Raw genomic sequence first — 25765 nt, 5'->3', positions numbered from 1 at the left:
GACCATATATATACTGTTATGATATCGCTATATTAACGCTATGACCCTAGACTTATTAAGAGTCACTAACTGCTGTTTACTAACTACTGTTTAGTAACTACCAATTCCAGTGTTTCCAAATAACTTAAGAATTAGCTTCTAGAACCAATCTCATTCAGTATAAATACCTTAAGTTCTCAGTCTAAAACTTCAGAGGTTTTTTTATTCTATATTATTAAATAAACTACAATTTCATTACACATATAATATTTGTTATTTGTTGTTTATTTGTTATACAATTGTAATGAAGCTCTATACAGCTTACAAATGATTAAGTATATATATGTAAAATTAGCGATATCATAACAGTATATATATGGTCGGACGGGGGGGCAGTTATACTACATAATTGTAATGAAACAGTATCAACATCTTTAAGGTGATTTTTATTATTAACAATCCTAAAATAGCAATAATTAATTTTATAATAATATTCTTAAAATAGTAATAATTAGTTTTATAATAATATCTCTTAAAATAGTAATAATTAGTTTTATAATAAATAACTCTTAAAATAGTAATAATCTTCCATAAATAATATATTTAGTTGAAAATGTCACATGTTTAACATATATATACATTCATGTCAACTTGTTTATGACACTATAAATACTTCAGTAATCATTCTTTATTAAACATTATTATCATCTTTTAACTTCTAATAACAATAACAATAAATAATATAAATAACTAAAATACTTAAATAAAGGTTTCTTTACTATATTTCTTTATTAACTTAATAGGGGGGTCATTTCATTACATTTGGCGACAGCTCGACAGAACCTAAAGGAATTAAAAGGGAAGGGATAAATATAGAAATAATAATTAGAGATATAAAAATAAAAAATAAAATTATAAAAAAAAGTTAATAAAATTAAATTTAAATTTTTACAAACACACACCCCAGTTTAAAAGTATATAATAGAATAAATATTTAAGAAATAATATAGTTTTGTGTTTTCTCGAGTTATAGTTTTATAAAATCTATAAAAAAATTATTAATAAAATAAAATAAAATTAAAATAATGTTTAAAAACACAACAGTTAATAAAGATAGTAGTAAACCTTTAAAAAATAATGGTAGTGAAAGTAGTAGCAGTAGTAATAAAATAACGCCAACAAATAATTTAAGTAATAATGATAATAATCCATCAGGTTCAAATATTAATACATCAGGTTTAGGAAGAAGTGATGAATTTAAAGAATATTTGTTAAAAGAGATAGCCATTCTCAAATTAGAAAACGATAGATATAGAAATCAAAGTTTTGGGTATGAAAGAAAGAGAAAACCATTGTCAGAAGATGCAAAATTTGTAGGAGGTTTTTCAATGGGTTTTGAAAAAACATGGGATTTATTCGAATTCCAATTTAGATATCATTTTGGTCCACGTTTTGATAATCCAGATTTAGTTTCAAGTTTAAAAGGTGACGCATTAATTTATTTACAAAGAACAGACCCAAATGGAAATAAGACTGCAGAAGAGAATTTAGTACAGTTAAGAAAACATTATCAAGATCTCCCTACTACATTATTACTCAAATTTAGTGAATTTACCAGAACGGGCAAATTCGAATCATTAGAACGTTTATTATTAGTCTTCGATACAGTTCGTACGAGAGCAAAATTATCAGATGATGCTGCAATAGTCACTCTTAAGACAGCCCTGGGTATGAATTTCTCAAAAGCTTTAATGGTAGATATTTCAGATGTAGAAGGTTATACATCATTTCAGAAATTTAGTGAAAAAATCGTTCGTCTCGAAAAGAATTATCAATTAACAATGGGTAAATCTCTTTATTTACGCCAAGATGAAATTCAAGGTGTATTTGGTGCCAGTGTTTCAAGTTCAGGATTAACTCCAGTAGTCAGTAATGAAGTAACAGTAATAGATGTCAATAGAAATAGTGGGGTTAAATGTTTTAATTGTGGTAATCCAAATCATTTAGCTAGAGAATGTAGAGAAAAGTATAATAATAGTAATAGAAGAGATAATTATCAGTCAAAGTATAACAATTATAATAATTATTCAAAATTCAATAGAAATAATCAGACATAATATAATAATTATAATAGATTCAGTAATAATAGATCAAATAACAATAACTATAGATCAAATAATGGTAACAATAGAAATGATTCAAAAAATAATTACAAAAGAAATAACACAAGTAATAATTCATCAACTCTTAGTAGTGTTAATAATATAAGTAAAAAGGATAACATATGTGCAAATCTTATGTTTAATGGCATTCCAGTCAGAGTTTTAATAGATACAGGTGCAAGTATTTCATGTATGAGACAGTCATTAGTTGAAAAGTTGCATATTCCAGTTCGTTCAAGTATAAAGAAAGTTACAAGTGCAAGCAATCATTCAATGGCATCTCAAGGTGAAGCCGTATGCCAAGTCAGAATGAGAAATAAAATAAAATCATATATTTATTTCGAAATTTTTAAAGATCAAGACATTTCAGCCTCTTGTATTCTGGGTTTAGATGCTTTAAGATCTCTCAAATTAGATCCAATAGTTACAAAAATGAAATTATATTCATTTAAGCATAATCAATATGTCCCAATGTATTCTTATACAGAACAATCAGTTCAAGCAATTGCAAAGACTCCAGCAAGTAATAAATCAAGTGAGAATGCTACATTCAATCAAGACTTATTTGACTCACTTATTATTCCACCAGATCAAATTTATAGTGTAAATCGTTTACACATCGAACCAACAGTCTTACATTTTGAGCCAGTTCAAGAACCATCATTAAATAAAGTCGACTCATCATTGGTAAATAATAAATTATTTAATAATCAATCTTCAAAAACAAATAATAATATTCAATCACATTCAAAAGATAGCAATAATAATAATTTTCAAACATCATCAGCTCATATTAATAATAGTATTATGGATAATCAACAATCACCATTAGATAATAATAATAATAATCATGATGATAATAACAAAAGTAAAAATAATAATAAAGTCGAAGATATTGTCAAATTTAATAAATATAGTATAGAATTATTAGAAAAGATCGATTTTAGTCCACAGCCATATCAAAAAGAAATAGTAACACCACCAAGACCAGATATAGATTTTAAAGTAGCTCAAGATAGTTCAATCATTTTAACACCTCAACAAGCAAAATTCGATCAATTAAAGAAAAATTATTCAGAGATTATTCCAGAAAAGTTAAAGAAAGAAAGTCTAGCAAAACAAATATATCATAGTATTCCATTCATAGACGGTACAGAAGAATCAAAACTTCATCAAGCACCATATCCAGTTTCAGCTGTTATTAATTATCATTTAATTGGTGACTTCCGTAAGAAAAATAAAGTAACGAAGAAGATGGGTACTCAAAGGTTAAAACAAAGCAAAGTTAGAACAAAATTAGTTAATAGGGTTATATTTTCAGCCATAGATTTATTCAAAGATTATTACCAAATTCCAATTAGTAAAAAAGACAAGTATAAAACAGCCAGTGTCATTTATCGAGGTTTTTATGTTCATTTGGTGAAGCCATTCAGTCTATGTAATGCTCCAGCTCTTTTTAAAGGGGGAGATATGTAATGAAACAGTATCAACATCTTTAAGGTGATTTTTATTATTAACAATCCTAAAATAGCAATAATTAATTTTATAATAATATTCTTAAAATAGTAATAATTAGTTTTATAATAATATCTCTTAAAATAGTAATAATTAGTTTTATAATAAATAACTCTTAAAATAGTAATAATCTTCCATAAATAATATATTTAGTTGAAAATGTCACATGAATCTGGATTAAAGAATCATTGTAAATTTAACGAAAAAGAAATCATTGAATTTACATCTTTTTGCACAAACCAAATATGCAACAGAAACCAATTAATACTAACAAAAATCATCAACAAAAACAAACCACTCAATCTATTAATAGAAAAACCACAAAACGACACAAACCTATAAATATTACCACTTTTTTATTTTTTCTTTTTCTTTCTTTTTCATTTTTCTTTTTTTTTTCATTTTTTTTTTTTTTAAAACAATATATCATTTTATTCTAAATAAAAGATATATATGGCATCTGTACATATCCATAGTCAACCGAAAGGATTAACAAGACTCTACTCCAATGCACTAAAGTTATACCGAGCTGTATACGTGCTACTTAACTGGATAGAAGGTTTCCTTTGCAAGGAAACACTAACCCAAGGTTCTCCGTACAAGATGAAACTTATGCTATGCTAAACTGCCAAGGGCTGTAATGTTTAACTCATGTTCTATTAGTCTAAGATGTGGGCATCTTTTATGAAGTAACACCACCTTAAAAGAAAGTTGGATCTCCGGAAATTTATTATTCTTGCAATAATAAATTAAGTTACCTCAGAATAATTCAATTTATTCAACCAAAATTGCAACGGTTTAATTTTGCTTCAAGTAATATCTGGTCAATTCAGATACTTAGGTCTTATAATTAATAAAATAATAAAATGGAATAAACATTCCAATATATTTTTAAAAAGCAAAAAAAAAGCTAAAGAGTCACTACGAATTAACCTTTGTAATTAAGTGCACTATGCACAAATAAGGCGTGAGGTGACCAACTTAGCAAAAGGGAAATTTCTTAATTTATACTATTAATTTGAACTCCTACTTTATATATTCAAACCTTATGGGGGTCATATACTACACCTTGTAATGAAAAGGTCCCCACATCTTTAAGGTGATTTTTATTATTTACAACCCTAAAAATAGCAAAAATTAGTTTTATAATAATATCTCTTAAAATATTAATAATTAGTTTTACAATAAATATCTCCTAAAATAGTAATAATTTTCCATAAATAATATATTAAGTTGAAACTGTCACATGTTTAACAAATATATACATTCATGTCAACTTGTTTATGACACTATAAATACTTCAGTAATAATTCTTTATTATTCATTCTTGTCATTTATTAGCTTCTAATAACAATAACAATTAATAACATAAATAACTAAAATACTTAAATAAAGGTTTCTAAACTATATTTCTTTATTAAACTTCATAGGGGGTCTTATTATTACAACCTTTGCACTCTTCTTATTCAAGGGTTAAAGCAAAAATTTGTGGTTAGCATTTAATACAAAAATATATAGCTTACAAATGATTAAGAATAACAAATAAATAACAAATAAACAACAAATAAATAATTATATTATGTGTAATGAAATTGTAGTTTATTAAATAATTATACATTTTTTTTTATTTGTAATCAGCACTTTTTTTTTAAAATTTTGAATTTTATTAATTATAATATTTTTATTTTCACAAAACCATATTTATAAATCTAATATTATGGTGTTATTTTTCACTTGTGTTGATGCTTATATTAGCACATCTTTATTTCGTGAATCACCATTAATCTAAAAATTTAATATAATGTTATTTCATTTTAATTAATAAAAACCTCAACCAATACAAAAGGTCGAATTATTGGTTTTTTTTTACAATATTTCGTTTTTTTTTTATTTTAATCTGACCTCAGGTGGTCTACATTCAAAATAATAAAATAAAAATAATAATGCTTTTAACAAATAATATACAGATAATACAGTCACAGGTAATACAGATACAAGTAATACATGTAATACAGGTGACAGCCAATACAGGTACAGGTAATACAGATACAGGTAATACAGATAATAAAGGTAATACGGATAACGCAGGTAGCAGAGGATACATATAATACAGGTATAGGTAAAAGAAACTGGTAGCAGCAGTATATTCAACTGAAACAGGTACAGATTCAAGTAACAATAAATTACTATTAAAAAAAAAGTGAAGATTACAGCGCTGATGAGACCTATTGATAAGAAACAGATGAAACGATCTTCGGATTATTTCTTAAATCTGATTGCTAGCGGTAGCCTAGCTGAATCTAACAGAAACAGATACAGGAACAGGGTCAGGTAATACAGATGCAGGTAATATAGGTACAGGTAATACAGGTAATACAGGTAGCAGAAGATACAGGTAACACAGTTATAACATGAGCAGCAGGCATTACATGTAGCAGAAACAGTTACAGGTCAGGTAATACAGATTGAGGCAATACAAGTACAGAAGTAAGTAACAAATAACAAGAAACAAGTTCATTTAAAAAAAGTGAAGATTCCAGCGCTGATGAGACCTATTAATATCTGTTTGGCAGCAGATGAAATGATATTCGGGTTATTTCTTATATCTGTTTGCTAAAGGAAGCTGAGCTGAAACTTTCCTTTTTTTATTTTTATGATTCAGGTATTCCACTACAGAATGATTATTTAGCCACTCATCCAAATCAAAATACAAATTTCAGTGCATTAAATATATAACAGGTAACAGCAACAGGTACAGGTAACATGTAGCAGGTGTAGGTAACAGTTAGCAGGTGCATGTAGAATATACAGGTACAGTGCCCGGAATAAATATGTGGTCCCCTTCTTTATTCAGATGGAAATGACAATGATTGAATTGCTAGTTATTATTTTATATTTGTATAAGAGCCCCTAAAATAAATCATATTACAAGATATTGGATAATTTGCTAAAAATTAAAATAAAAAAAAATTATAATTTTTTCAGTTTTTTCATTTTAAAAATTTTGTTTATATTTTTTTTTACAATTGGATATAATTGATTATTATTAAATAATATATATTATCCTCCAAGTGCTTTATATTGCATCTATTCGTTCAGGAAGTGATTCATATACTAGGCCATTAAGACATTTTAAAAAGGTACACAAAGTTCTCCAAACAGACAAATTTATTTATCTGTATTTGTATAGGTGTATAGGTATATAGAGCGAAGGAGAACACCAAATAGCAATGAATGAGACTATTTGCAACAGGTTTTATGTTTAATTTAGTGATAATGAGTTTGTATTTTTTCTTATGCAAAAAAGTAGGTTAAATCTTTACGGAAAAATAAATGATTTTTTTTTTTTTATTATTTTTATTTTTTTTTATTTTTATTGAATATAAAAATATCCAAATAGTAAAACTATATTTAAAGATTAAATTTAAAAAATTTATTATTAAATGGGATAAGTCATAATATTCTATAAATTAAACGATATCTTTAACTAGTTTTAATAAGAAGTTCACTCCATTTCCAAGTTATTAAATTCAAAAGTTTTAAATGTAAGCATTATCTCACAAAAAAAAAAAAATAGCTAAAGATATTAATGTTTATAAATTCTTTTATTATTTATAAAAAAAAAAAGATTTAATAGATTTTATATAAAAAAAATATATTTATCTATTATTTAATTTTTACACATTTTATTAATTTTTTTAAAAAAATTTTTTATTTTTTTATTTTTTTATTTTTTTATTTTTTTTAAAAATATCTTTATTTTTTATAACAAAATAATAGAAAAACAGCAAATAAATAATCAAATAAAATATAAAATACAAAACATCAATAACAGTACTACTATTACTAGAATATATATATATATACAATTAAATAATGATTAAACAACAATATCGATTAAGTAAACCATTCAATTATGAAAATGACTATAAATATTCAATTCAAAATCCAATATCATTTTGGGATGAAGTAGCAAAACAAAATATTATATGGTAAATAAAAATAACAATAATATAAATAACTATTAGAAATTCTAATATTTAAAAACAATTTTATTTTTTTTTTCAGGGATAAACCATATGAAACAACATATGAAAGTAAAGAAAATAATAATGATGAATGGTTTAAAGGTGGACTAATAAACACATGTTATAATGTATTAGATAAACATATTGCTAATGGCAAAGGTGAAGAGACTGCATTTATTCACGAAATACCATTAAAAGGAATAACAAAAAAAATTACATATCAAGAACTATATGAAAAAGTTTGCAAATTTTCAAGCGGACTTAAAGAGTTGGGTGTAAAGAAAGGTGATGTCATTTTGGTTTATCTTCCAAACTCGATAGAAAATGTTATAACAATGTTATCGTGTGCAAGAATTGGGGCTATACACAATGTTGTATTTGGTGGGCAAATGTCAGGTAATTTAGTTGATAATATAGAAGAGTGCAAACCAAAAATAATAATAACTACCATTGGTGGATATGTATTTGAAAGTGTGGTAAACTTTTTATCGACCATTAAAGAAACATTAAAAATATCAAAACATAAAATATCAAGAGTAGTCGTTTTAAATAGACCTGAATTCGAAAATGATTTTAAAGAAGAACTAAATGATCAAATTTTTATAGATTGGGACAAACTAATTGAAAACGTAAAACCATTGAAAGAATATGAAGTTGTAGAATCACACCATCCACTCTATATTTTGTACACATCTGGATCTACAAGTAAACCAAAAGGAATTGTTAGAGAAACTGGTGACCATTTAGTAATGTTAGATTATTTAATTAGAAATTTCAATGGTTTAAAAGAAGGTGACACTTATCTCACATTGGCATCCCTAGGGTGGGTATCTGGTGTTACCTGGTCAACTTATGGATGCTTATTAGTTGGTGCTAGATCCATTTTAGTAGAAGGCTCATTTAAAAACCAAGTCAAAGGGTTTTGGGGTTTGGTCGAAAAATATAATGTTACTCAACTCATGACAACACCATCAAAAATTAGAGGTTTTATTAAAGATGATAAAAATGGTGAAATTTCATCACAATTCAACCTATCATCATTAAAAAAAGTTACAATTGCATCCGAAAAATCACAACTAGAAACATTAAAATATTTAGAAGAAGTTGTTATAAAAAGACCTATCATATGCAATGAATATGGCCAAACCGAAACTGGTATACTATCAATTGGATACCCATCACTCCAAATACCAATCTGTAAAGACTCTATTGGCAAACCAATTCCAGGATACCAAATTAAAATTGTAAGCAAAAATGAAAAGGGTCAAGTTATCGAACTAGGTCCTAATGAAATTGGAGAAATAGTAATCAAGCTACCATTGCCTCCAGCATGCGTTAAAAGACTCTATGGTGACAATGAATCTAAATCACTTTATAATAGTCATTATATTAACGAGTACCCAGGATACTTTAACAGTGGCGATTCTGGATATATTGATAACGAAGGCTACATGTTTTATACATCACGTTCTGATGACTCCATCTCATTTTCAGCGTATACAATAAATTGTGGTGTAATTGAAAGTGAAATTTTCAAGCATCAAAACATCAATGACTGTTGTGTCATTGGCATCGATGACGAAATCCATTTCCAAAAGCCACTTGCATTATTAATTTTACAAAATGACATTAAGAATGATGAAGAATTGGAAAAGTTAAAATCAGAAATCAATAACCTTGTTCAAAGTAAATTATCAATTTGTTTGGAAATCGAGAACTTAATTATAGTAAAAAGATTACCAAAAACTAGAACAACAAAAAAAATTAAAAATGTTATCACAAAAATATTTAATGGTAAATATATCTTAGCAATATTTTCAAATTCAGATGTTATTCATAAATTTTAATTTTTTTTTTTTTATTTTAGGTAAAGACTATCAAATACCAGCATCAATCGAAGATGAATCGGTTATCACTGAATTAGTCGAAGAATATAATAAATATAAAAAAACCTTAAATAAAAATTTATTATAAACATAGTTTTTTTTATTCAACAAAAAATTAAATTCCACTCGTGTGGGTGTCGATTTTTAAAGATTTATTTTTGTTTTTTTTTGGTTCTTATTTCTTTTTTTAATTCATTTTTTAAAGAAGATTATAAACCAAAAAAACATTTGAACGAAATAATTTATTATGAACTTTTCATATAAATAAAAAAACTCATCCTGTAATCACTCTTATTATTAATTTTTTAAAATAATCATTGAAAATAATAAATAATGATAATTTTTATTATTTTTGAAAAAAAAAAAATATTTTTTATAAGTTTATCTATTAAGATTTTTTGTTATTAATAATTCTTTTATTAAAAAAAAATTTTAATCTAATATTTTTGAGTTATAAATACTGATTTTTTTAAAAAAAAATAATTTTAATTTTTAATTTTTAAAAATTATCTTATATTTATTTTTATATATAAATAAATTTTATAAAAAAATAATAGAAAAACAGCAAATAAAAATTAAAAAACATATAATTAAAAAATATATATTTAAAACTTCAATAACAGCACTTCATTTACTTGAATATATTTTATAATTCAATAAATAAAAAATTAAATAGCATATAATTAAATAATATATTTAAAACTTCAATAACAGCACTTCTTTTACTAGAGTATATATAATTTAATAATGATTAAACAACAATATCATTTAAGTAAACCATTCAATTATGAAAATGACTATAAATATGCAATTCAAGATCCAATATCATTTTGGGATGAAGTAGCAAAACAAAATATTATTTGGTAAAAAAATTAACATTAAAATAATTTAATTTATTTAAATAAATAACTATTAGAAATACTAATATTTAAAACAATTTTTTTACAGGGATAAACCATATGAAACAACATATGAAAGTAAAGAAAATAATAATGATGAATGGTTTAAAGGTGGACTATTAAACACATGCTATAATGTATTGGATAAACATATTGCTAATGGCAAAGGTGAAGAGACTGCATTTATTCACGAAATACCATTAAAAGGAATAACAAAAAAAATTACATATCAAGAACTATATGAAAAAGTTTGCAAATTTTCAAGTGGACTTAAAGAGTTGGGTGTAAAGAAAGGTGATGTCATTTTGGTTTATCTTCCAAACTCGATAGAAAATGTTATAACAATGTTATCGTGTGCAAGAATTGGGGCTATACACAATGTTGTATTTGGTGGGCAAATGTCAGGTAATTTAGTTGATAATATAGAAGAGTGCAAACCAAAATTAATCATAACTACCATTGGTGGATATGTATTTGAAAGTGTGGTAAACTTTTTATCGACCATTAAAGAAACATTAAAAATATCAAAACATAAAATATCAAGAGTAGTCGTTTTAAATAGACCTGAATTCGAAAATGATTTTAAAGAAGAACTAAATGATCAAATTTTTATAGATTGGGGCAAACTAATTGAAAATGTAAAACCTTTGGAAGAGTATGAAATCGTAGAATCTCAACATCCGCTCTATATTTTGTACACATCTGGATCTACAAGTAAACCAAAAGGAATTGTTAGAGAAACTGGTGACCACTTAGTAATATTAGATTATTTAACTAGAAATTTCAATGGTTTAAAAGAATGTGATACTTATCTCACATTGGCATCTCTAGGATGGGAATCTGGTGTTACCTATTCAGCCTATGGATGTTTATTAGTTGGTGCTAGATCCATTTTAGTAGAAGGCTCATTTAAAAACCAAGTCAAAGGGTTTTGGGGTTTGGTCGAAAAATATAATGTTACTCAACTCATGGCAACACCATCAACAATTAGAGGTTTTATTAAAGATGATAAAAATGGTGAAATTTCATCACAATTCAACCTATCATCATTGAAAAAAGTTACAATTGCATCCGAAAAATTACAGCTAGAAACATTAAAATATTTAGAAGTTGTTATAAAAAGACCTATCATATGCAATGAATATGGCCAAACCGAAACTGGTATACTATCAATTGGGTACCCATCACTCCAAGTACCAATCCGTAAAGATTCTATTGGCAAACCAATTCCAGGATACCAAATTAAAATTGTAAGTAAAAATGAAAAGGGTCAAGTTATCGAACTTGGTCCTAATGAAATTGGCGAAATAGTAATCAAGTTACCATTGCCTCCAGCATTGGTTAAAAGACTCTATGGTGACAATGAATCTAAATCAATTTATAATAGTCAATATATCAACGAGTACCCAGGATACTTTAATAATGGTGACTCTGGATATATTGATAACGAAGGCTACATGTTTTATACATCACGATCTGGTGACTCCATCTCATTTTTAGCGTACACAATAAATTGTGGTGTAATCGAAAATCAAATTTTCAAGCATCAAAACATCAATGACTGTTGTGTCATTGGTATCGATGACGAAATCAGTTTCCAAAAACCTCTTGCATTATTAATATTACAAAATGACATTAAGAATGATGAAGAATTGGAAAAATTAAAATCAGAAATCAATAACCTCATTCAAAGTAAATTATCAATTTGTTTGGAAATCGAGAACTTAATTATAGTAAAAAGATTACCAAAAACTAGAACATCAAAAAAAATTAAAAATGTTATCACAAAAATATTTAATGGTAAATATATCTTTACAATATTTCCAAACTCAGATGTCATTTTATAAATTTTAATTTTCTTTTTTTTTTAATTTTAGGTAAAGACTATCAAATACCAGCATCAATCGAAGATGAATCGGTTATCACTGAATTAGTCGAAGAATATAATAAATATAAAAAAACCTTAAATAAAAATTTATTATAAACATAGTTTTTTTTTATTCAACAAAAAATTAAATTCCACTCGTGTGGGTGTCGATTTTTAAAGATATTTTTGTTTTTTTTTGTGGTTCTTTTTTCTTTTTTTAATTCATTTTAAACCAAAAAAAACATTTGAATGAAATAATTTATTATGAGCTTTTCATATAAATAAAAAAACTCGTCTTGTAATCACTCTTATTATTAATTTTTAAAAATAATTAATAATCTTTGAAAAAAATAATGATAATTTTTATTTTTTTTTTGAAAAAAAAAAATATTTTTTATAATTTGTTTTTATTTTTTATTAGTTTATCTATAAAGTCATTTGTTATTAAATATTATTTTATTGAAAAAGAATTTTAATAAAATCTATTTATATTATTTTTTACGTTATAAATACTAATTTTTTATAAAAAAAAAAAATTTTAGTTTTTGATTTTTAAAAATTATCTTTATTTTTTAATAATAATATAATTTTATAAAAAAATAATAGAAAAACAGCAAATAAAAAAATTAAATAACATATAATTAAATAATATATTAAAAACTTCAATAACAGCACTTCTTTTACTAGAGTATATATAATTTAATAATGATTAAACAACAATATCATTTAAGTAAACCATTCAATTATGAAAATGACTATGAATATTCAATTCAAGATCCAGTTTCATTTTGGGATGAGGCAGCAAAAAAAAATATAATATGGTAAATAAAATTAACATTAAAATAATTTAATTTATTTAAATAATTAACTATTAGAAATACTAAAATTTAAAAACAATTTTATTTTTTTTACAGGGATAAACCATATGAAACAACATATGAAAGTAAAGAAAATAATAATGATGAATGGTTTAAAGGTGGACTATTAAACACATGCTATAATGTATTGGATAAACATATTGCTAATGGCAAAGGTGAAGAGACTGCATTTATTCACGAAATACCATTAAAAGGAATAACAAAAAAAATTACATATCAAGAACTATATGAAAAAGTTTGCAAATTTTCAAGTGGACTTAAAGAGTTGGGTGTAAAGAAAGGTGATGTCATTTTGGTTTATCTTCCAAACTCGATAGAAAATGTTATAACAATGTTATCGTGTGCAAGAATTGGGGCTATACACAATGTTGTATTTGTCGGGGAAATGTCAGGTAATTTAATTGATAATATAGAAGAATGTAAACCAAAATTAATCATAACTACCATTGGTGGATATGTATTTGAAAGGGTGGTAAACTTTTTATTGGCCATTAAAGAAACATTAAAAATATCAAAACATAAAATATCAAGAGTAGTCGTTTTAAATAGACCTGAATTCGAAAATGATTTTAAAGAAGAACTAAATGATCAAATTTTTATAGACTGGAACAATCTAATTGAAAATGTAAAACCATTGAAAGAATATGAAGTTGTAGAATCACACCATCCACTCTATATTTTATATACATCTGGATCAACAAGTAAACCAAAAGGAATTGTCAGAGAATCTGGCGATAATTTAGTAATGTTAGATTATTATTTTAGAAATTTCAATGGTTTAAAAGAAGGTGATACCTACTTCTCATTGGCATCCCTAGGGTGGGGATCTGGTGTCACCTATTCAACTTATGGATGTTTATTAGTTGGTGCTAGATCCATTTTAGTAGAAGGCTCATTTAAAAACCAAGTCAAAGGGTTTTGGGGTTTGGTCGAAAAATATAATGTTACTCAACTCATGGCAACACCATCAACAATTAGAGGTTTTATTAAAGATGATAAAAATGGTGAAATTTCATCACAATTCAACCTATCATCATTGAAAAAAGTTACAATTGCATCTGAAAAATTACAGCTTGAAACATTAAAATATTTAGAAGAAGTTGTTTTAAAAAGACCTATCGTATATAATGAATATGGACAAACAGAAGCTGGTATACAAGCAATTGGATACCCATCACCACAAGTACCAATCCGTAAAGACTCTATTGGCAAACCAGTGCCAGGGTATCAAATTAAAATTGTAAGTAAAAATGAAAAGGGTCAAGTTATCGAACTTGGTCCTAATGAAATTGGTGAAATAGTAATCAAGTTACCATTACCTCCAGCATTGGTTAAAAGACTCTATGGTGACAATGAATCTAAATCACTTTATAATAGTCAATATATTAATGAGTACCCAGGATACTATAACAGTGGTGACTCTGGATATATCGATAATGAAGGCTACATATTTTATACATCACGATCTGGTGACTCCATCTCAGTTTCAGCGTACACAATAAACTGTGGTGTAATCGAAAGTGAAATTTTCAAGCATCAAAATGTCAATGACTGTTGTGTCATTGGTATCGATGACGAAATCAGTTTCCAAAAACCTCTTACATTATTAATTTTACAAAATGAAGTTAAGAATGATGAAGAATTGGAAAAGTTAAAATCAGAAATCAATAACCTTGTTCAAAGTAAATTATCAATTTGTTTGGAAATCGATAACTTAATTATTGTAAAAAGATTTCCAAAAACTAGAACATCAAAAAAAATTAAAAATGTTATCACAAAGATATTTAATGGTAAATATACACTAACAATATTTCCAAATTCAGACGTTATTTCATAAATTTTAAATGTTTTTTTTTTTATTTTTTTTTATTTTAGGTAAAGACTATCAAATACCAGCATCAATCGCAGATGCATCCGTTATCACTGAATTAGTCGAAGAATATAATAAATATAAAAAAACCTTAAATAAAAATTTATAAATTTATAAACTATATAGTTTTTTTTTATTTCAAAGAAAAAAACTTTTTTTTTTAATTATATTACAATCATAGGTATATAGAAATCCATTTTTTGGACGAACCATTATTTGGAAAGAAAAAAACAGTATATTTTATAATTAATGTTATTTTCTATCAAATAAACCTCATAAAAAAAATATAAAAAAATACATCGTTGTTATCACTCATTTTTTTTATTTTAAAATAATTCATAATCATAAAAAACAATTGATGATTATTATTTTTTTTTCTGAAGAAAAAAAGATTTTTTCATAATTTGTTTTTTTATTTGCTTGTCTATAAACTCTTCTGTTATAAATTAGTATTTTATAATAAAAAATTTTTAGATTTAATTTTTAAAGATCATCAAGTTTGGGCATATATGAAATAACAAAAAAGAACCCACCAAATTTTTTAAAATTTTTTTGAAATTAAATTTTGAAAATACAAATGTGTGGGCAAATTCGAACGATTTTAACAATATTAATTTTTTAAAAAAAAATTTAATTTTTTATATTTAATTTTTTTTTTCTTCTTTAATTAATTCTCTTTTATTAATAATAAAAATAACTTTATAACAAAATAATAGAAGAACAGAAAACAAATAATAAAAAATATATAAAACATCAATAACAGCATTACTAGTAGCATAACTAAAATATATGCATAGAATTAAATAATGATTACACAACAATATCAATTAAGTAAACCATTCAATTATGAAAATGACTATGAATATTCAATTCAAAATCCAATATCATTTTGGGATGAAGTAGCAAAACAAAATATTATATGGTAAATAAAAATAAAATTAATATACTTTAAACTATTTAAATAATTAACTATAAGAATTTCTAATATTTAAAAACAATTTTTTTTTAGGGATAAACCATTTGAAACAACATATGAAAATAAGGAAAATAATAATGATGAATGGTTTAAAGGTGGACTAATAAACACATGTTATAATGTATTGGATAAACATATTGCTAATGGCAAAGGTGAAGAGACTGCATTTATTCACGAAATACCATTAAAAGGAATAACAAAAAAAATTACATATCAAGAACTATATGAAAAAGTTTGCAAATTTTCAAGCGGACTTAAAGAGTTGGGTGTAAAGAAAGGTGATGTCATTTTGGTTTATCTTCCAAACTCGATAGAAAATGTTATAACAATGTTATCGTGTGCAAGAATTGGGGCTATACACAATGTTGTATTTGGTGGGGAAATGTCAGGTAATTTAATTGATAATATAGAAGAATGTAAACCAAAATTAATCATAACTACCATTGGTGGATATGTATTTGAAAGGATTGTAAACTTTTTATCGACCATTAAAGAAACATTAAAAATATCAAAACATAAAATATCAAGAGTAGTCGTTTTAAATAGACCTGAATTCGAAAATGATTTTAAAGAAGAACTAAATGATCAAATTTTTATAGACTGGAACAATCTAATTGAAAATGTAAAACCATTGAAAGAGTATGAAGTTGTAGAATCACACCATCCGCTCTATATTATGTACACATCTGGATCTACAAGTAAACCAAAAGGAATTGTTAGAGAAACTGGGGACCACTTAGTAATGTTAGATTATTTTATTAGAAATTCCAATGGCTTAAAAGAAGGTGATACTTACCTCAATTTGGCATCCCTGGGGTGGGTATCTGGTGTTGCCCGTTCAGTCTATGGATGTTTATTAGTTGGTGCCAGATCCATTTTAGTAGAAGGCTCATTTAAAAACCAAGTCAAAGGTTTTTGGGGTTTGGTCGAAAAATATAATGTTACTCATCTCACGGCAACACCATCAAAAATTAGAGGTTTTATTAAAGATGATAAAAATGGTGAAATTTCATCACAATTCAACCTATCATCATTGAAAAAAGTTACAATTGCATCCGAAAAATTACAGCTAGAAACATTAAAATATTTAGAAGTTGTTATAAAAAGACCTATCATATGCAATGAATATGGCCAAACCGAAACTGGTATACTATCAATTGGATACCCATCACTCCAAGTACCGATCCGTAAAGATTCAATTGGCAAACCAATTCCAGGATACCAAATTAAAATTATAAGCAAAAATGAAAAAGGTCAAGTTATCGAACTAGGTCCTAATGAAATTGGAGAAATAGTAATCAAGTTACCATTGCCTCCAGCATTGGTTAAAAGACTCTATGGTGACAATGAATCTAAATCACTCTATAATAGTCAATATATTAACGAGTACCCAGGATACTTTAATAATGGTGACTCTGGATATATCGATAACGAAGGTTACATATTTTATACATCACGATCTGGTGACTCCATCTCAGTTTCAGCGTATACAATAAATTGTGGTGTAATCGAAAGTGAAATTTTCAAACATCAAAACATCAATGACTGTTGTGTCATTGGTATCGATGACGAAATCAGTTTCCAAAAACCTCTTACATTATTAATTTTACAAAATGACGTTAAGAATGATGAAGAATTGGAAAAGTTAAAATCAGAAATCAATAACCTTGTTCAAAGTAAATTATCAATTTGTTTGGAAATCGAGAACTTAATTATAGTAAAAAGATTACCAAAAACTAGAACATCAAAAAAAATTAAAAATGTTATCACAAAAATATTTAATGGTAAATATATCTTAACAATATTTCCAAATTCAGACGTTATTTCATAAATTTTAATTCTTTTTTTTTTATTTTAGGTAAAGATTATCAAATACCAGCATCAATAGCAGATGCATCCGTTATCACTGAATTAGTCGAAGAATATAATAAATATAAAAAAACCTTAAATAAAAATTTATTACAGATATAGTTTTTTTTGTTCCAATAAAAAATTAAATTCCATCCACGTGGGTGTCGATTTTTTAAGATATTTTTTTTTTTTTTTTTTGGTTTCCATTTTTTTTTTTAATTCATTTTCTAAAGAAGATTCTAAACTAAAAAAACATTTAAATATAATAATTTATAATACTCTATTTCCCACATATAGACCCAATAAAACAGTATTTAGAGCAACCTCAAACAAAAAATTTCCTCATAATAATCAAAATAAAAAAAAATAAAAAAAAATATTTTAAAAAAAACTTGAAAAAAAAAAATTTTTTTAAAAACTATTTTTTTTTTTAATTTTTAATTTTTTTTTAATTTTTTTTTTTTGTTTTAAATCCAATAACACACAATATATTTTTAAAAAAACTTTTTTTTTTTTTTTTTATTTATATTACAATTATAATCACAGATATATATATATAGAAAAAATGGATGAACCATTATTTGGAGAAAGAAAAAAACAGGTATATTTTATAATTATTTAATTTTTATTTTCGATCATAAACCTCATAAAAAATAAAAAAAATAAAAAAATAAAAAAAAAAAGGTTGATCGAAAAATCCAATTTTAATTGCCATAATAATTTTTTTTTTTTTTAATTAAATAGTAAATTAATTTATAAATATATTAATAAAACCCATTTTTAAATATAGACACAAATATCACAAGTTATTATTTCAATAATTGTTTCACTTTTTTCAATTGTAAGTTTACATCATTGTAAAAATAGATATAAAGATTATAGGTTTTTACAATCATTGCTTTTATTAATATATTGTTATGTATTTAGTTTTCAATAGCAATAGGTGTTTATTTTGGTATTAAAAATAATCCAAGACATTTTGTTTTGGTTGCTACAATTATTTTAATATTTGGATCATTAGCATTATTAGTTAGATGGTGGCGTGATCAAGATGATAGAATTCATCCAAAATTCAAATATCTTATTTTCCTTTTAGCTGGTTGTGCTATTTTAGCCTCAATTGCCACTAATTGTTATGTTTGGGAAAAACAAGTTGAATGGTAATATTTAAATTATAGTTATTAAATATTTTTTATAATAAATTAACAAATCTATAAATAAACAAACAAACAAACAAACAAATCAATAAATAAATCAATAAATCAATAAATAATAATAATAATAATAATAATAGACAAATATAGAGGAAAATAATGATGGTTAAAATTTATTTCTAATTTTATTTTATTAAATTTATTTTACAGCAATGGCCTTTACAGTTTCCAAAATAAAACTTGCACTCCACTTTCTTCATCATTAAACAACTGCGAATGTGGTGTTCTTTTAGATATTACCAAGGTTCCATATGTAGCTATGTGCAATGATAATTGTCCAATTCCATGTCCAAATGATACATCAAGCGGCAATAAGACCGAAGAAGAATATTACAGTATTTTTGATGATGTCGATTTTTAAATTTAATTAAAAAATAAAAATTAATCAAAAAAAAAAAAAAAATAAAAAAAAAAATAAAAAAAACAAATTTAACACAGTAATAAAAACACACACTGTAATAATAACAATAAAAATAATAATAATAATAGCAACAACAATTAAAATAGCATTATAGTAATAATAATAAAAAAAATATAATAAAAACTTTTGAATGTATATTTTAATTTTTTTTTTTAAATTTTTATGATTATGTTTTTTTTTTTTGGTTCTTTTTTTTTTTTTTTTTTAAATTATTTTTAATAAAAATAAAAGTAAATTTTTTTGTTTGTAATATCATTTTTTATAAAATAATTATTATAGTTATAACTGTCATTGCCTTATTAAAAAAAAAATAATAAACCGAAAAAAAATTTATAAAAATTTTTTTTTAAATTTTTTTTTTTTTTAAATTTATTTATTTTTTGTTATTTTAATTTTACTTTTTAACATTACTTCTTAGACAATATATTATTTACGCGTATAAAGGTATATTGTAATTATAATGTTAAGAGCAAATTTATATTTGAAAAACGCTCCCAATTCAAAATTAAATAAACATACAATATGTTTTTATACAACCGAGGTAAGAAATTTTTAAAAAATAAAAATAAAAATAAAAAAAATAATAAATGATAATAATAAAACATGAATATTAATACTTTTAATTTAAATATTTAATATAGCAAAGAAATATAAATCCAAAAAATAATAATGTTCCACTATTTGATCAAATTGATTTAGAAAAAATTTCAAATAATAGTAATGTTAATAATAGTAAAAAAGAATCTAAAGATGACACAAATAAAACTAATGAGAAACAAAACTTTAGTTTCTTTTTAAATTATAAACCAAAGAAACAATCACAAACTCAAATACCTCAAATTCCACAAATTCCCAATAAATCACAACCATCACCACAGCCACCACAATCACAATTATTTAATCTTCCTCCAATTAATTTACCACCAATTAATTTACCACCAAAAGCACAACAACAACAACAACAACAACAGCAACAACCAAAGCAACAACCAAATAATCCATTCCCATTTAATATGTTTAAAACACCAAATAATCCAAATTTAAATAACAATAACAACAATAATACTAATAATAATAATACAAATATAAATACTGGCACAGCCAACAATGATACCAATGTAAAACCCAACAATCCATTTTTAGAATATTTAAAGTCAAATACATCCAACAATGATGCAAAACAGAGTGATCCATTTGGTTTTGCTAAATTCAATTTTGCATCACCACAAGCAACTGCACCAAATAAATTTGAAATTCCAAAAATACCAATTAAACCAACACAACCACCAAAACCAATGAAACCAACAATTTTAGAAACTTTAGCTCAAGAAACAGAAAAAATAGTAACAGAAACAAAAGCACCAACAGTAGAAAAGGCAGCACCATCACCAAATATTCCAAGATTTGATATTGAGGTTAAAAAACAAGTTAAAGAAGTAAAAGAAACAAAAGAAACTAAAGAGTTTGAAAAGAAAAAACCAAAAGAGCTAAGCCAAGAAGATCTAGAAATTAAAAAGAAAAGAGATAGACACAGAAGGATGATTGAAAATTTTGATCCAATATTTAGAGTTTATAAACCAATAAGAAATGAATATGGTGAAGAACAAAAACTATCAGTTAAGGAAATTGTTTTACCAGATACTGTTACTGTTGAAAATTTGGCACCATTAATTGGACAATCAATGAAAGAGTTAATTAAATGGCAAATCAAGGCAATGTTAAAACCAACTAGTAGATATGAACCAATTGAAGATGATATTTTACAATTGATGGCACAAGATTATCTCTTTGAGGCATCAAGATATCAAGATAGGGATGTGGTTTTACAAAGCTCATCAAAAGAACTTAAAGAGAAGCCAGATCCAAGTTGGCCATCACGTCCACCAATTGTTACAGTAGTAGGTCATATTGATCACGGTAAAACCTCACTTTTAGATTTTCTTAAAGAAATTCAAACGTTGTAGATAAAGAAGCTGGTAGAATCACTCAACATATTGGTGCATTTGAAGTCAAATGTTCAGGTAAAAACATTACATTTATGGATACTCCAGGTCATGCCGCTTTCGCAACAATGAGAGAAAGAGGTGTCAGTATGACCGATATTGCATTGTTAATTGTAGCTGGTGATGATGGTGTTCAAGAGCAAACTATTGAAGCAATTAAAGCAATCAAGAAATCAGGTTCTCAAATGGTTGTAGCAATTAATAAAATGGATAAGCCGGGCATTGATGCAAATCTTATTCGTTACGAATTAGCAGAGCATGGTGTAAATTGTGAAGGTATTGGTGGAGAGGTTCCTTGTGTAGAAATATCAGCTAAAACTGGTTTGGGTGTTGATAAACTTAAAGAAACTATTATTTTACTCTCAGATATCATGGAATTAAAAGCACCCACAAAAGATGTTCAACCTTCAGGTGTTGTAATCGAAAGTACATTTAAAAAGAATAGAGGCACCTTTTCAACTATTCTCGTTCAAAAAGGTGTTCTTAAACAAGGTGATTGGTTCATTTGTGGTGAATCATATGGTAAAGTAAAAGAAATGAGAAATCCAACCGGAGCAGTTATTAAAGAAGGTAAACCAGGTCAACCAGTAGAGATCTTTGGCTTTAAAGAAGGCTCACCAAACCCAAATGACGAGTTATTTGTATTTAAAACTCAAAAAGAAGTCGATGAACTCATCGAAATTAGAAAAGAAAAGAGAATTCGTAGTGATACCCAGATAGAAATGAATAAAATGGCATATGGTAATCAAGAACCAACAGCAGAGGAGATAGAGGAACAAGAGGCTGCTGATGAAGAGGAGTTACATGATGGTGTTAAAAAGAAATTTGTCAAGTTTTATGTAAAAGGTGATGTTACAGGCTCAGCTGAAGCTTTAGTAACAATGTTGGGCACATTACCAAAAGATCCAGAGATTTATAGTAAAATTAAAAAAGTTGGTTATGGTGAAGTCACAGAAACCGATATTAAAGATGCTACCTTTATGAACACACCTATCATTTATTTTGGCTCCAAGTTAAATCAAAAGATTTTGGATTCAACTAAACGTTCAGGAGTCCATGTTATTCAATCAGATATTATCTACCATGTTTTCGAAAATGTTAAAGAGTACTTGGAAGGTTTACTCGAACCAACAGTAGTGTATAATGTTACTGGTGAGGCCAAAGTATCAAAAGTTTTCCATATCAATAACAATAAAGACACCGTCGCTGGTAGTGTAGTAGAAAGTGGTATCCTTAAAAAAGGTTCAAGAATTAAAATCTTTAGAGATGGCGAAGTTGTTTATGACGATCGTATCGAACTTATTAAACACTTTAAGGAAACTGTCAAAGAAGTTACAAAGGGTCAAGAGTGCGGTATCACATTACGTGATTTTAATGATCTCAAAGAAAATGATAAAATTTTAGCTTACACTCCAGGTCAAGAAAAAAGAAAATTGGGTCATTTTGTTAAAAGTAGATTAGTATATAATAAATAAATTAAATAATAAAGTTTTTTATCTTAAAAATTTAAAGATATTGTATTTAAATAAATATAACTTTTATTATTTTTCTTTTTTTTTTTTATTTATTTTATTTATTATTATTATTATTATTGTTACCATTATTATTTTCTGGTTGGTCTTGATTGAATTCGTTAAATAAATTTTTAGTTTCATTTTTTAATTGGTTTAGTTTTTCTTTTTGATCTTTATTGAGTTGGTTTATTTGGAATTCGTCTAAATCTTTTCCAACGAGTGTGTTTATAAATAATTCTTTTTCTTCATTAGTATAGTCATTACTTTTTGCTCTTTGTTCTTGTTGATATTTTTCCATTGCTTGATCTAAAATGGACTCTCTTTGTTTATCCATAAAATTTAAATATTGGTCCCATTCGGTATAAAATTTATTTAATACTTTATTATCTTTAACTTTTTTGTGAAGCCTCCATTCATTCTTGACATATGAATCCCCCATTGATTTCATTGGCTCTTGTAAAATTCTGTGACTCTTTAAAATATCTCTATATAACTTTAAAAATTCTTTTTTACTAATTTGGGATACCATCTTTAAAAATGTAATATATTTAATGCAATATATAAAAAACACAAATATGAAACAATGAAAAAATTTAAAAAAATAAAAAAAAGAAAATTTTTTTTTTATTTTTTTTTTTATTTTTTATTTTTTATTTTTTGGTAATAATTATTATTTATTTATTTCCTTTAAAATACATTTATTTACATTTGATTAATTTTATTATACAAAAAAAATTATATGAGATCGCTTTCTATTCTGGTACTAAATAACCAACCATATATTTTAACATCATTGCTTCGAAATTTACCCAAGAGTGTCTAAATTCTAAATTAATATTTAAAAAAAAAAATTAATATTTTATTTTTAAACAATGTTACCATATTTAAAGTTTAAATTATTACCAAAAATTTGAGTTGAATCGTTGCCAGCTGCCCTTAATAGCTCTTCTCTTCCACCTGGATGAAAATCAAAATATTGAGTAATATCATAAACTCTTCCTTTATAAACAGTCCATGCATCCTTTTCTGTGTTGTGCTTTTTTAATTCTGTTATTGTAATTTTACCGTCTCCATTAAAAAATGTTGGATCTCTAATTAAATTTTGTTTTTTCATCCAATCTAATTGGCTGTGGCCATGTGGTAATGGAACCTTCTTTTTTCTTTTTCCATTTTTTTTATCTTCAATTTCTTGTTCTGTTGGTAAAACTGTAATGGATCGTAGCTTTTCCATATTTTCATTTGACACCTGTTGGTTTTGCATATTCGTTTATTAGTTTATTAATTTATTTGTTTGTTTGATGGATGATTTTTTTTTTTTTAAAAAATTTTTAATTTTTTTTAAATTTATTTTTTTTATTTTTTTTTTTATTTTTTGAAAAAAATTAAAATTTTTTTTTTTTTTATTATTATAATTTAAATTTATTTATAAACATACTTTTTTTAGGTTTATAAAGATAATTATATAAAAATGGTATCAATTAGACCATGTCAAGTATCGGACTTAATGTCTATGCAAAATGCAAATCTTACATGTTTACCAGAAAATTATCAAATGAAATATTATTTATATCACTTTTTAACATGGCCACAATTATCATTTGTAGCCGAAGATGATAAAGGAAATGTTGTTGGTTACGTTTTATCTAAAATGTAATTAAAAATAAATAAATATAAAAATAGTTTTGGATTATTTTTAAAATCACACACTAATCAAAATTTCACACCCACCACACCTTTCAATTAAATGCATATATAGAGACGAACAAGATTCAAAGAGAGGTCATATTACATCATTAGCTGTTTTAAGATCACACAGAAAATTAGGTATTGCCACCAAATTAATGACACAAGCAGGTAAATATCGATTACTATAAAAAATACTACAAAGTTATTATAATCTCCTTCCTCATTTACTAACAATAAATTATTTTTGTAGAAGTTGCATTATTAGAAGTTTTTGATGCTGATTGCGTATCACTTCATGTTAGAAAAAGTAATAGAGCCGCATTTTCACTTTATCATGATATCTTAAAATTCAAGTAAGTTATTTTTTTTTTATTTTTTATTTTTTATTTTTTTATTTTTTCGGGAATATTTTATACTAATGCAAGACTCTAAACATTTAAACTATTATCATTTTTTTTAGAATTGACGAAATTGAAAAACAATACTATGGTGATAAAGAAGATGCCTATTCAATGATTAAATTCCTTAAAGAAGAATCAGAAAAAAATCACGAAAAAAATAAACAAAAAAATAAAGACAAAGATAATAAATCAAACGAAACTGAAAACGATAAGAAAAAAACAGAAGAAAAACCATCAACTTCAACTACAACTAAAACTGAACAACCATCAGCCCCAACCTCTAAACCAGCTGGTGGCAAAAAGAAAGGAAAAAAATAAAATAAATTTATAAACTATAATATATATGAAGAAAAAAAAACAACAATAATAAGAAGAATAGAAAAGATTTGGTATTTAAATTTTATTTATTTAATTTCGATTTAAATTTACTGTCACTTAGGATCCCAGAATTGTAAACATATGAATTAAAATGGATAAAATGAAGTTAACAATCAATATACTTTTTCTTTTATAATACAAGTTTTTCGTATTATATACTTAAAATCAAGAACCATATTTGATCTTATATCATAAAAATATATGTCTTTTCTTCTCGTTACAACAAAAATAAAAGAA

At 25.1% G+C, this 25765-nt stretch overlaps 12 protein-coding genes across 12 annotated transcripts; 9 read left to right on the top strand and 3 right to left on the bottom strand.

The window, feature by feature from the left end:
* Positions 1-1064: 1064 nt before the first annotated feature.
* On the top strand, positions 1065-3998 carry DICPUDRAFT_80062 (uncharacterized protein; the record flags this gene model as incomplete). Its single annotated transcript, XM_003289249.1, has 4 exons — positions 1065-2044; positions 2114-2160; positions 2773-3338; positions 3810-3998. The coding sequence occupies 4 exons, from the start codon at positions 1065-1067 to the stop codon at positions 3996-3998; spliced, it is 1782 nt and encodes a 593-aa protein (XP_003289297.1).
* Positions 3999-4109: 111 nt separating this feature from the next.
* On the top strand, positions 4110-4280 carry DICPUDRAFT_153643 (uncharacterized protein; the record flags this gene model as incomplete). The annotated part of the gene is made up of 1 exon (XM_003289248.1): positions 4110-4280. The coding sequence occupies one exon, from the start codon at positions 4110-4112 to the stop codon at positions 4278-4280; it is 171 nt and encodes a 56-aa protein (XP_003289296.1).
* A 376-nt stretch (positions 4281-4656) lies between these two features.
* Positions 4657-5760, bottom strand: DICPUDRAFT_153642 (uncharacterized protein; the record flags this gene model as incomplete). The annotated part of the gene is made up of 2 exons (XM_003289231.1): positions 4657-4685; positions 5622-5760. 2 exons carry the CDS (start codon positions 5758-5760, stop codon positions 4657-4659), a joined length of 168 nt encoding a protein of 55 aa, XP_003289279.1.
* A 1772-nt stretch (positions 5761-7532) lies between these two features.
* On the top strand, positions 7533-9658 carry DICPUDRAFT_80061 (uncharacterized protein; the record flags this gene model as incomplete). The annotated part of the gene is made up of 3 exons (XM_003289247.1): positions 7533-7648; positions 7725-9478; positions 9552-9658. 3 exons carry the CDS (start codon positions 7533-7535, stop codon positions 9656-9658), a joined length of 1977 nt encoding a protein of 658 aa, XP_003289295.1.
* Positions 9659-10317: 659 nt separating this feature from the next.
* DICPUDRAFT_80060 (uncharacterized protein) lies at positions 10318-12453 on the top strand (the record flags this gene model as incomplete). The annotated part of the gene is made up of 3 exons (XM_003289246.1): positions 10318-10433; positions 10519-12269; positions 12347-12453. The coding sequence occupies 3 exons, from the start codon at positions 10318-10320 to the stop codon at positions 12451-12453; spliced, it is 1974 nt and encodes a 657-aa protein (XP_003289294.1).
* Positions 12454-13041: 588 nt separating this feature from the next.
* DICPUDRAFT_80059 (uncharacterized protein) lies at positions 13042-15193 on the top strand (the record flags this gene model as incomplete). The annotated part of the gene is made up of 3 exons (XM_003289245.1): positions 13042-13157; positions 13251-15004; positions 15090-15193. 3 exons carry the CDS (start codon positions 13042-13044, stop codon positions 15191-15193), a joined length of 1974 nt encoding a protein of 657 aa, XP_003289293.1.
* Positions 15194-15890: 697 nt separating this feature from the next.
* Positions 15891-18031, top strand: DICPUDRAFT_80058 (uncharacterized protein; the record flags this gene model as incomplete). The annotated part of the gene is made up of 3 exons (XM_003289244.1): positions 15891-16006; positions 16094-17844; positions 17919-18031. The coding sequence occupies 3 exons, from the start codon at positions 15891-15893 to the stop codon at positions 18029-18031; spliced, it is 1980 nt and encodes a 659-aa protein (XP_003289292.1).
* Positions 18032-18476: 445 nt separating this feature from the next.
* DICPUDRAFT_35514 (uncharacterized protein) lies at positions 18477-19486 on the top strand (the record flags this gene model as incomplete). The annotated part of the gene is made up of 3 exons (XM_003289243.1): positions 18477-18512; positions 18839-19071; positions 19276-19486. The coding sequence occupies 3 exons, from the start codon at positions 18477-18479 to the stop codon at positions 19484-19486; spliced, it is 480 nt and encodes a 159-aa protein (XP_003289291.1).
* A 469-nt stretch (positions 19487-19955) lies between these two features.
* On the top strand, positions 19956-23049 carry DICPUDRAFT_98311 (uncharacterized protein). Its single transcript, XM_003289242.1, has 3 exons — positions 19956-20087; positions 20188-21463; positions 21511-23049. Exons 1-3 carry the CDS (start codon positions 20007-20009, stop codon positions 23022-23024), a joined length of 2871 nt encoding a protein of 956 aa, XP_003289290.1. The 5' UTR covers positions 19956-20006; the 3' UTR covers positions 23025-23049.
* A 69-nt stretch (positions 23050-23118) lies between these two features.
* Positions 23119-23592, bottom strand: DICPUDRAFT_80055 (uncharacterized protein; the record flags this gene model as incomplete). Its single annotated transcript, XM_003289230.1, has 1 exon — positions 23119-23592. One exon carries the CDS (start codon positions 23590-23592, stop codon positions 23119-23121), a length of 474 nt encoding a protein of 157 aa, XP_003289278.1.
* Positions 23593-23815: 223 nt separating this feature from the next.
* Positions 23816-24294, bottom strand: DICPUDRAFT_35486 (uncharacterized protein; the record flags this gene model as incomplete). The annotated part of the gene is made up of 2 exons (XM_003289229.1): positions 23816-23889; positions 23967-24294. The coding sequence occupies 2 exons, from the start codon at positions 24292-24294 to the stop codon at positions 23816-23818; spliced, it is 402 nt and encodes a 133-aa protein (XP_003289277.1).
* A 237-nt stretch (positions 24295-24531) lies between these two features.
* DICPUDRAFT_153633 (uncharacterized protein) lies at positions 24532-25468 on the top strand (the record flags this gene model as incomplete). The annotated part of the gene is made up of 4 exons (XM_003289241.1): positions 24532-24713; positions 24820-24917; positions 25000-25102; positions 25210-25468. The coding sequence occupies 4 exons, from the start codon at positions 24532-24534 to the stop codon at positions 25466-25468; spliced, it is 642 nt and encodes a 213-aa protein (XP_003289289.1).
* Positions 25469-25765: the final 297 nt, after the last annotated feature.

Source organism: Dictyostelium purpureum, assembly GCF_000190715.1.
Source record: "Dictyostelium purpureum unplaced genomic scaffold DICPUscaffold_168, whole genome shotgun sequence".
In the NCBI taxonomy this organism is placed as follows: domain Eukaryota; phylum Evosea; class Eumycetozoa; order Dictyosteliales; family Dictyosteliaceae; genus Dictyostelium; species Dictyostelium purpureum.
The sequence above is the reverse complement of the archived record's forward strand: the minus strand, read 5'-3'. Positions and strand labels throughout refer to the sequence as shown.

Excerpts from the sequence above, each read along its gene's own strand:
- DICPUDRAFT_98311 (XM_003289242.1), top strand. The coding sequence starts at position 20,007 with ATGTTAAGAGCAAATTTATATTTGAAAAACGCTCCCAATTCAAAATTA. Across the intron at positions 20,088-20,187 it reads TATGTTTTTATACAACCGAG|CAAAGAAATATAAATCCAAA; the intron begins GTAAGAAATTTT and ends TATTTAATATAG. Across the intron at positions 21,464-21,510 it reads AGTAGGTCATATTGATCACG|ATAAAGAAGCTGGTAGAATC; the intron begins GTAAAACCTCAC and ends CAAACGTTGTAG.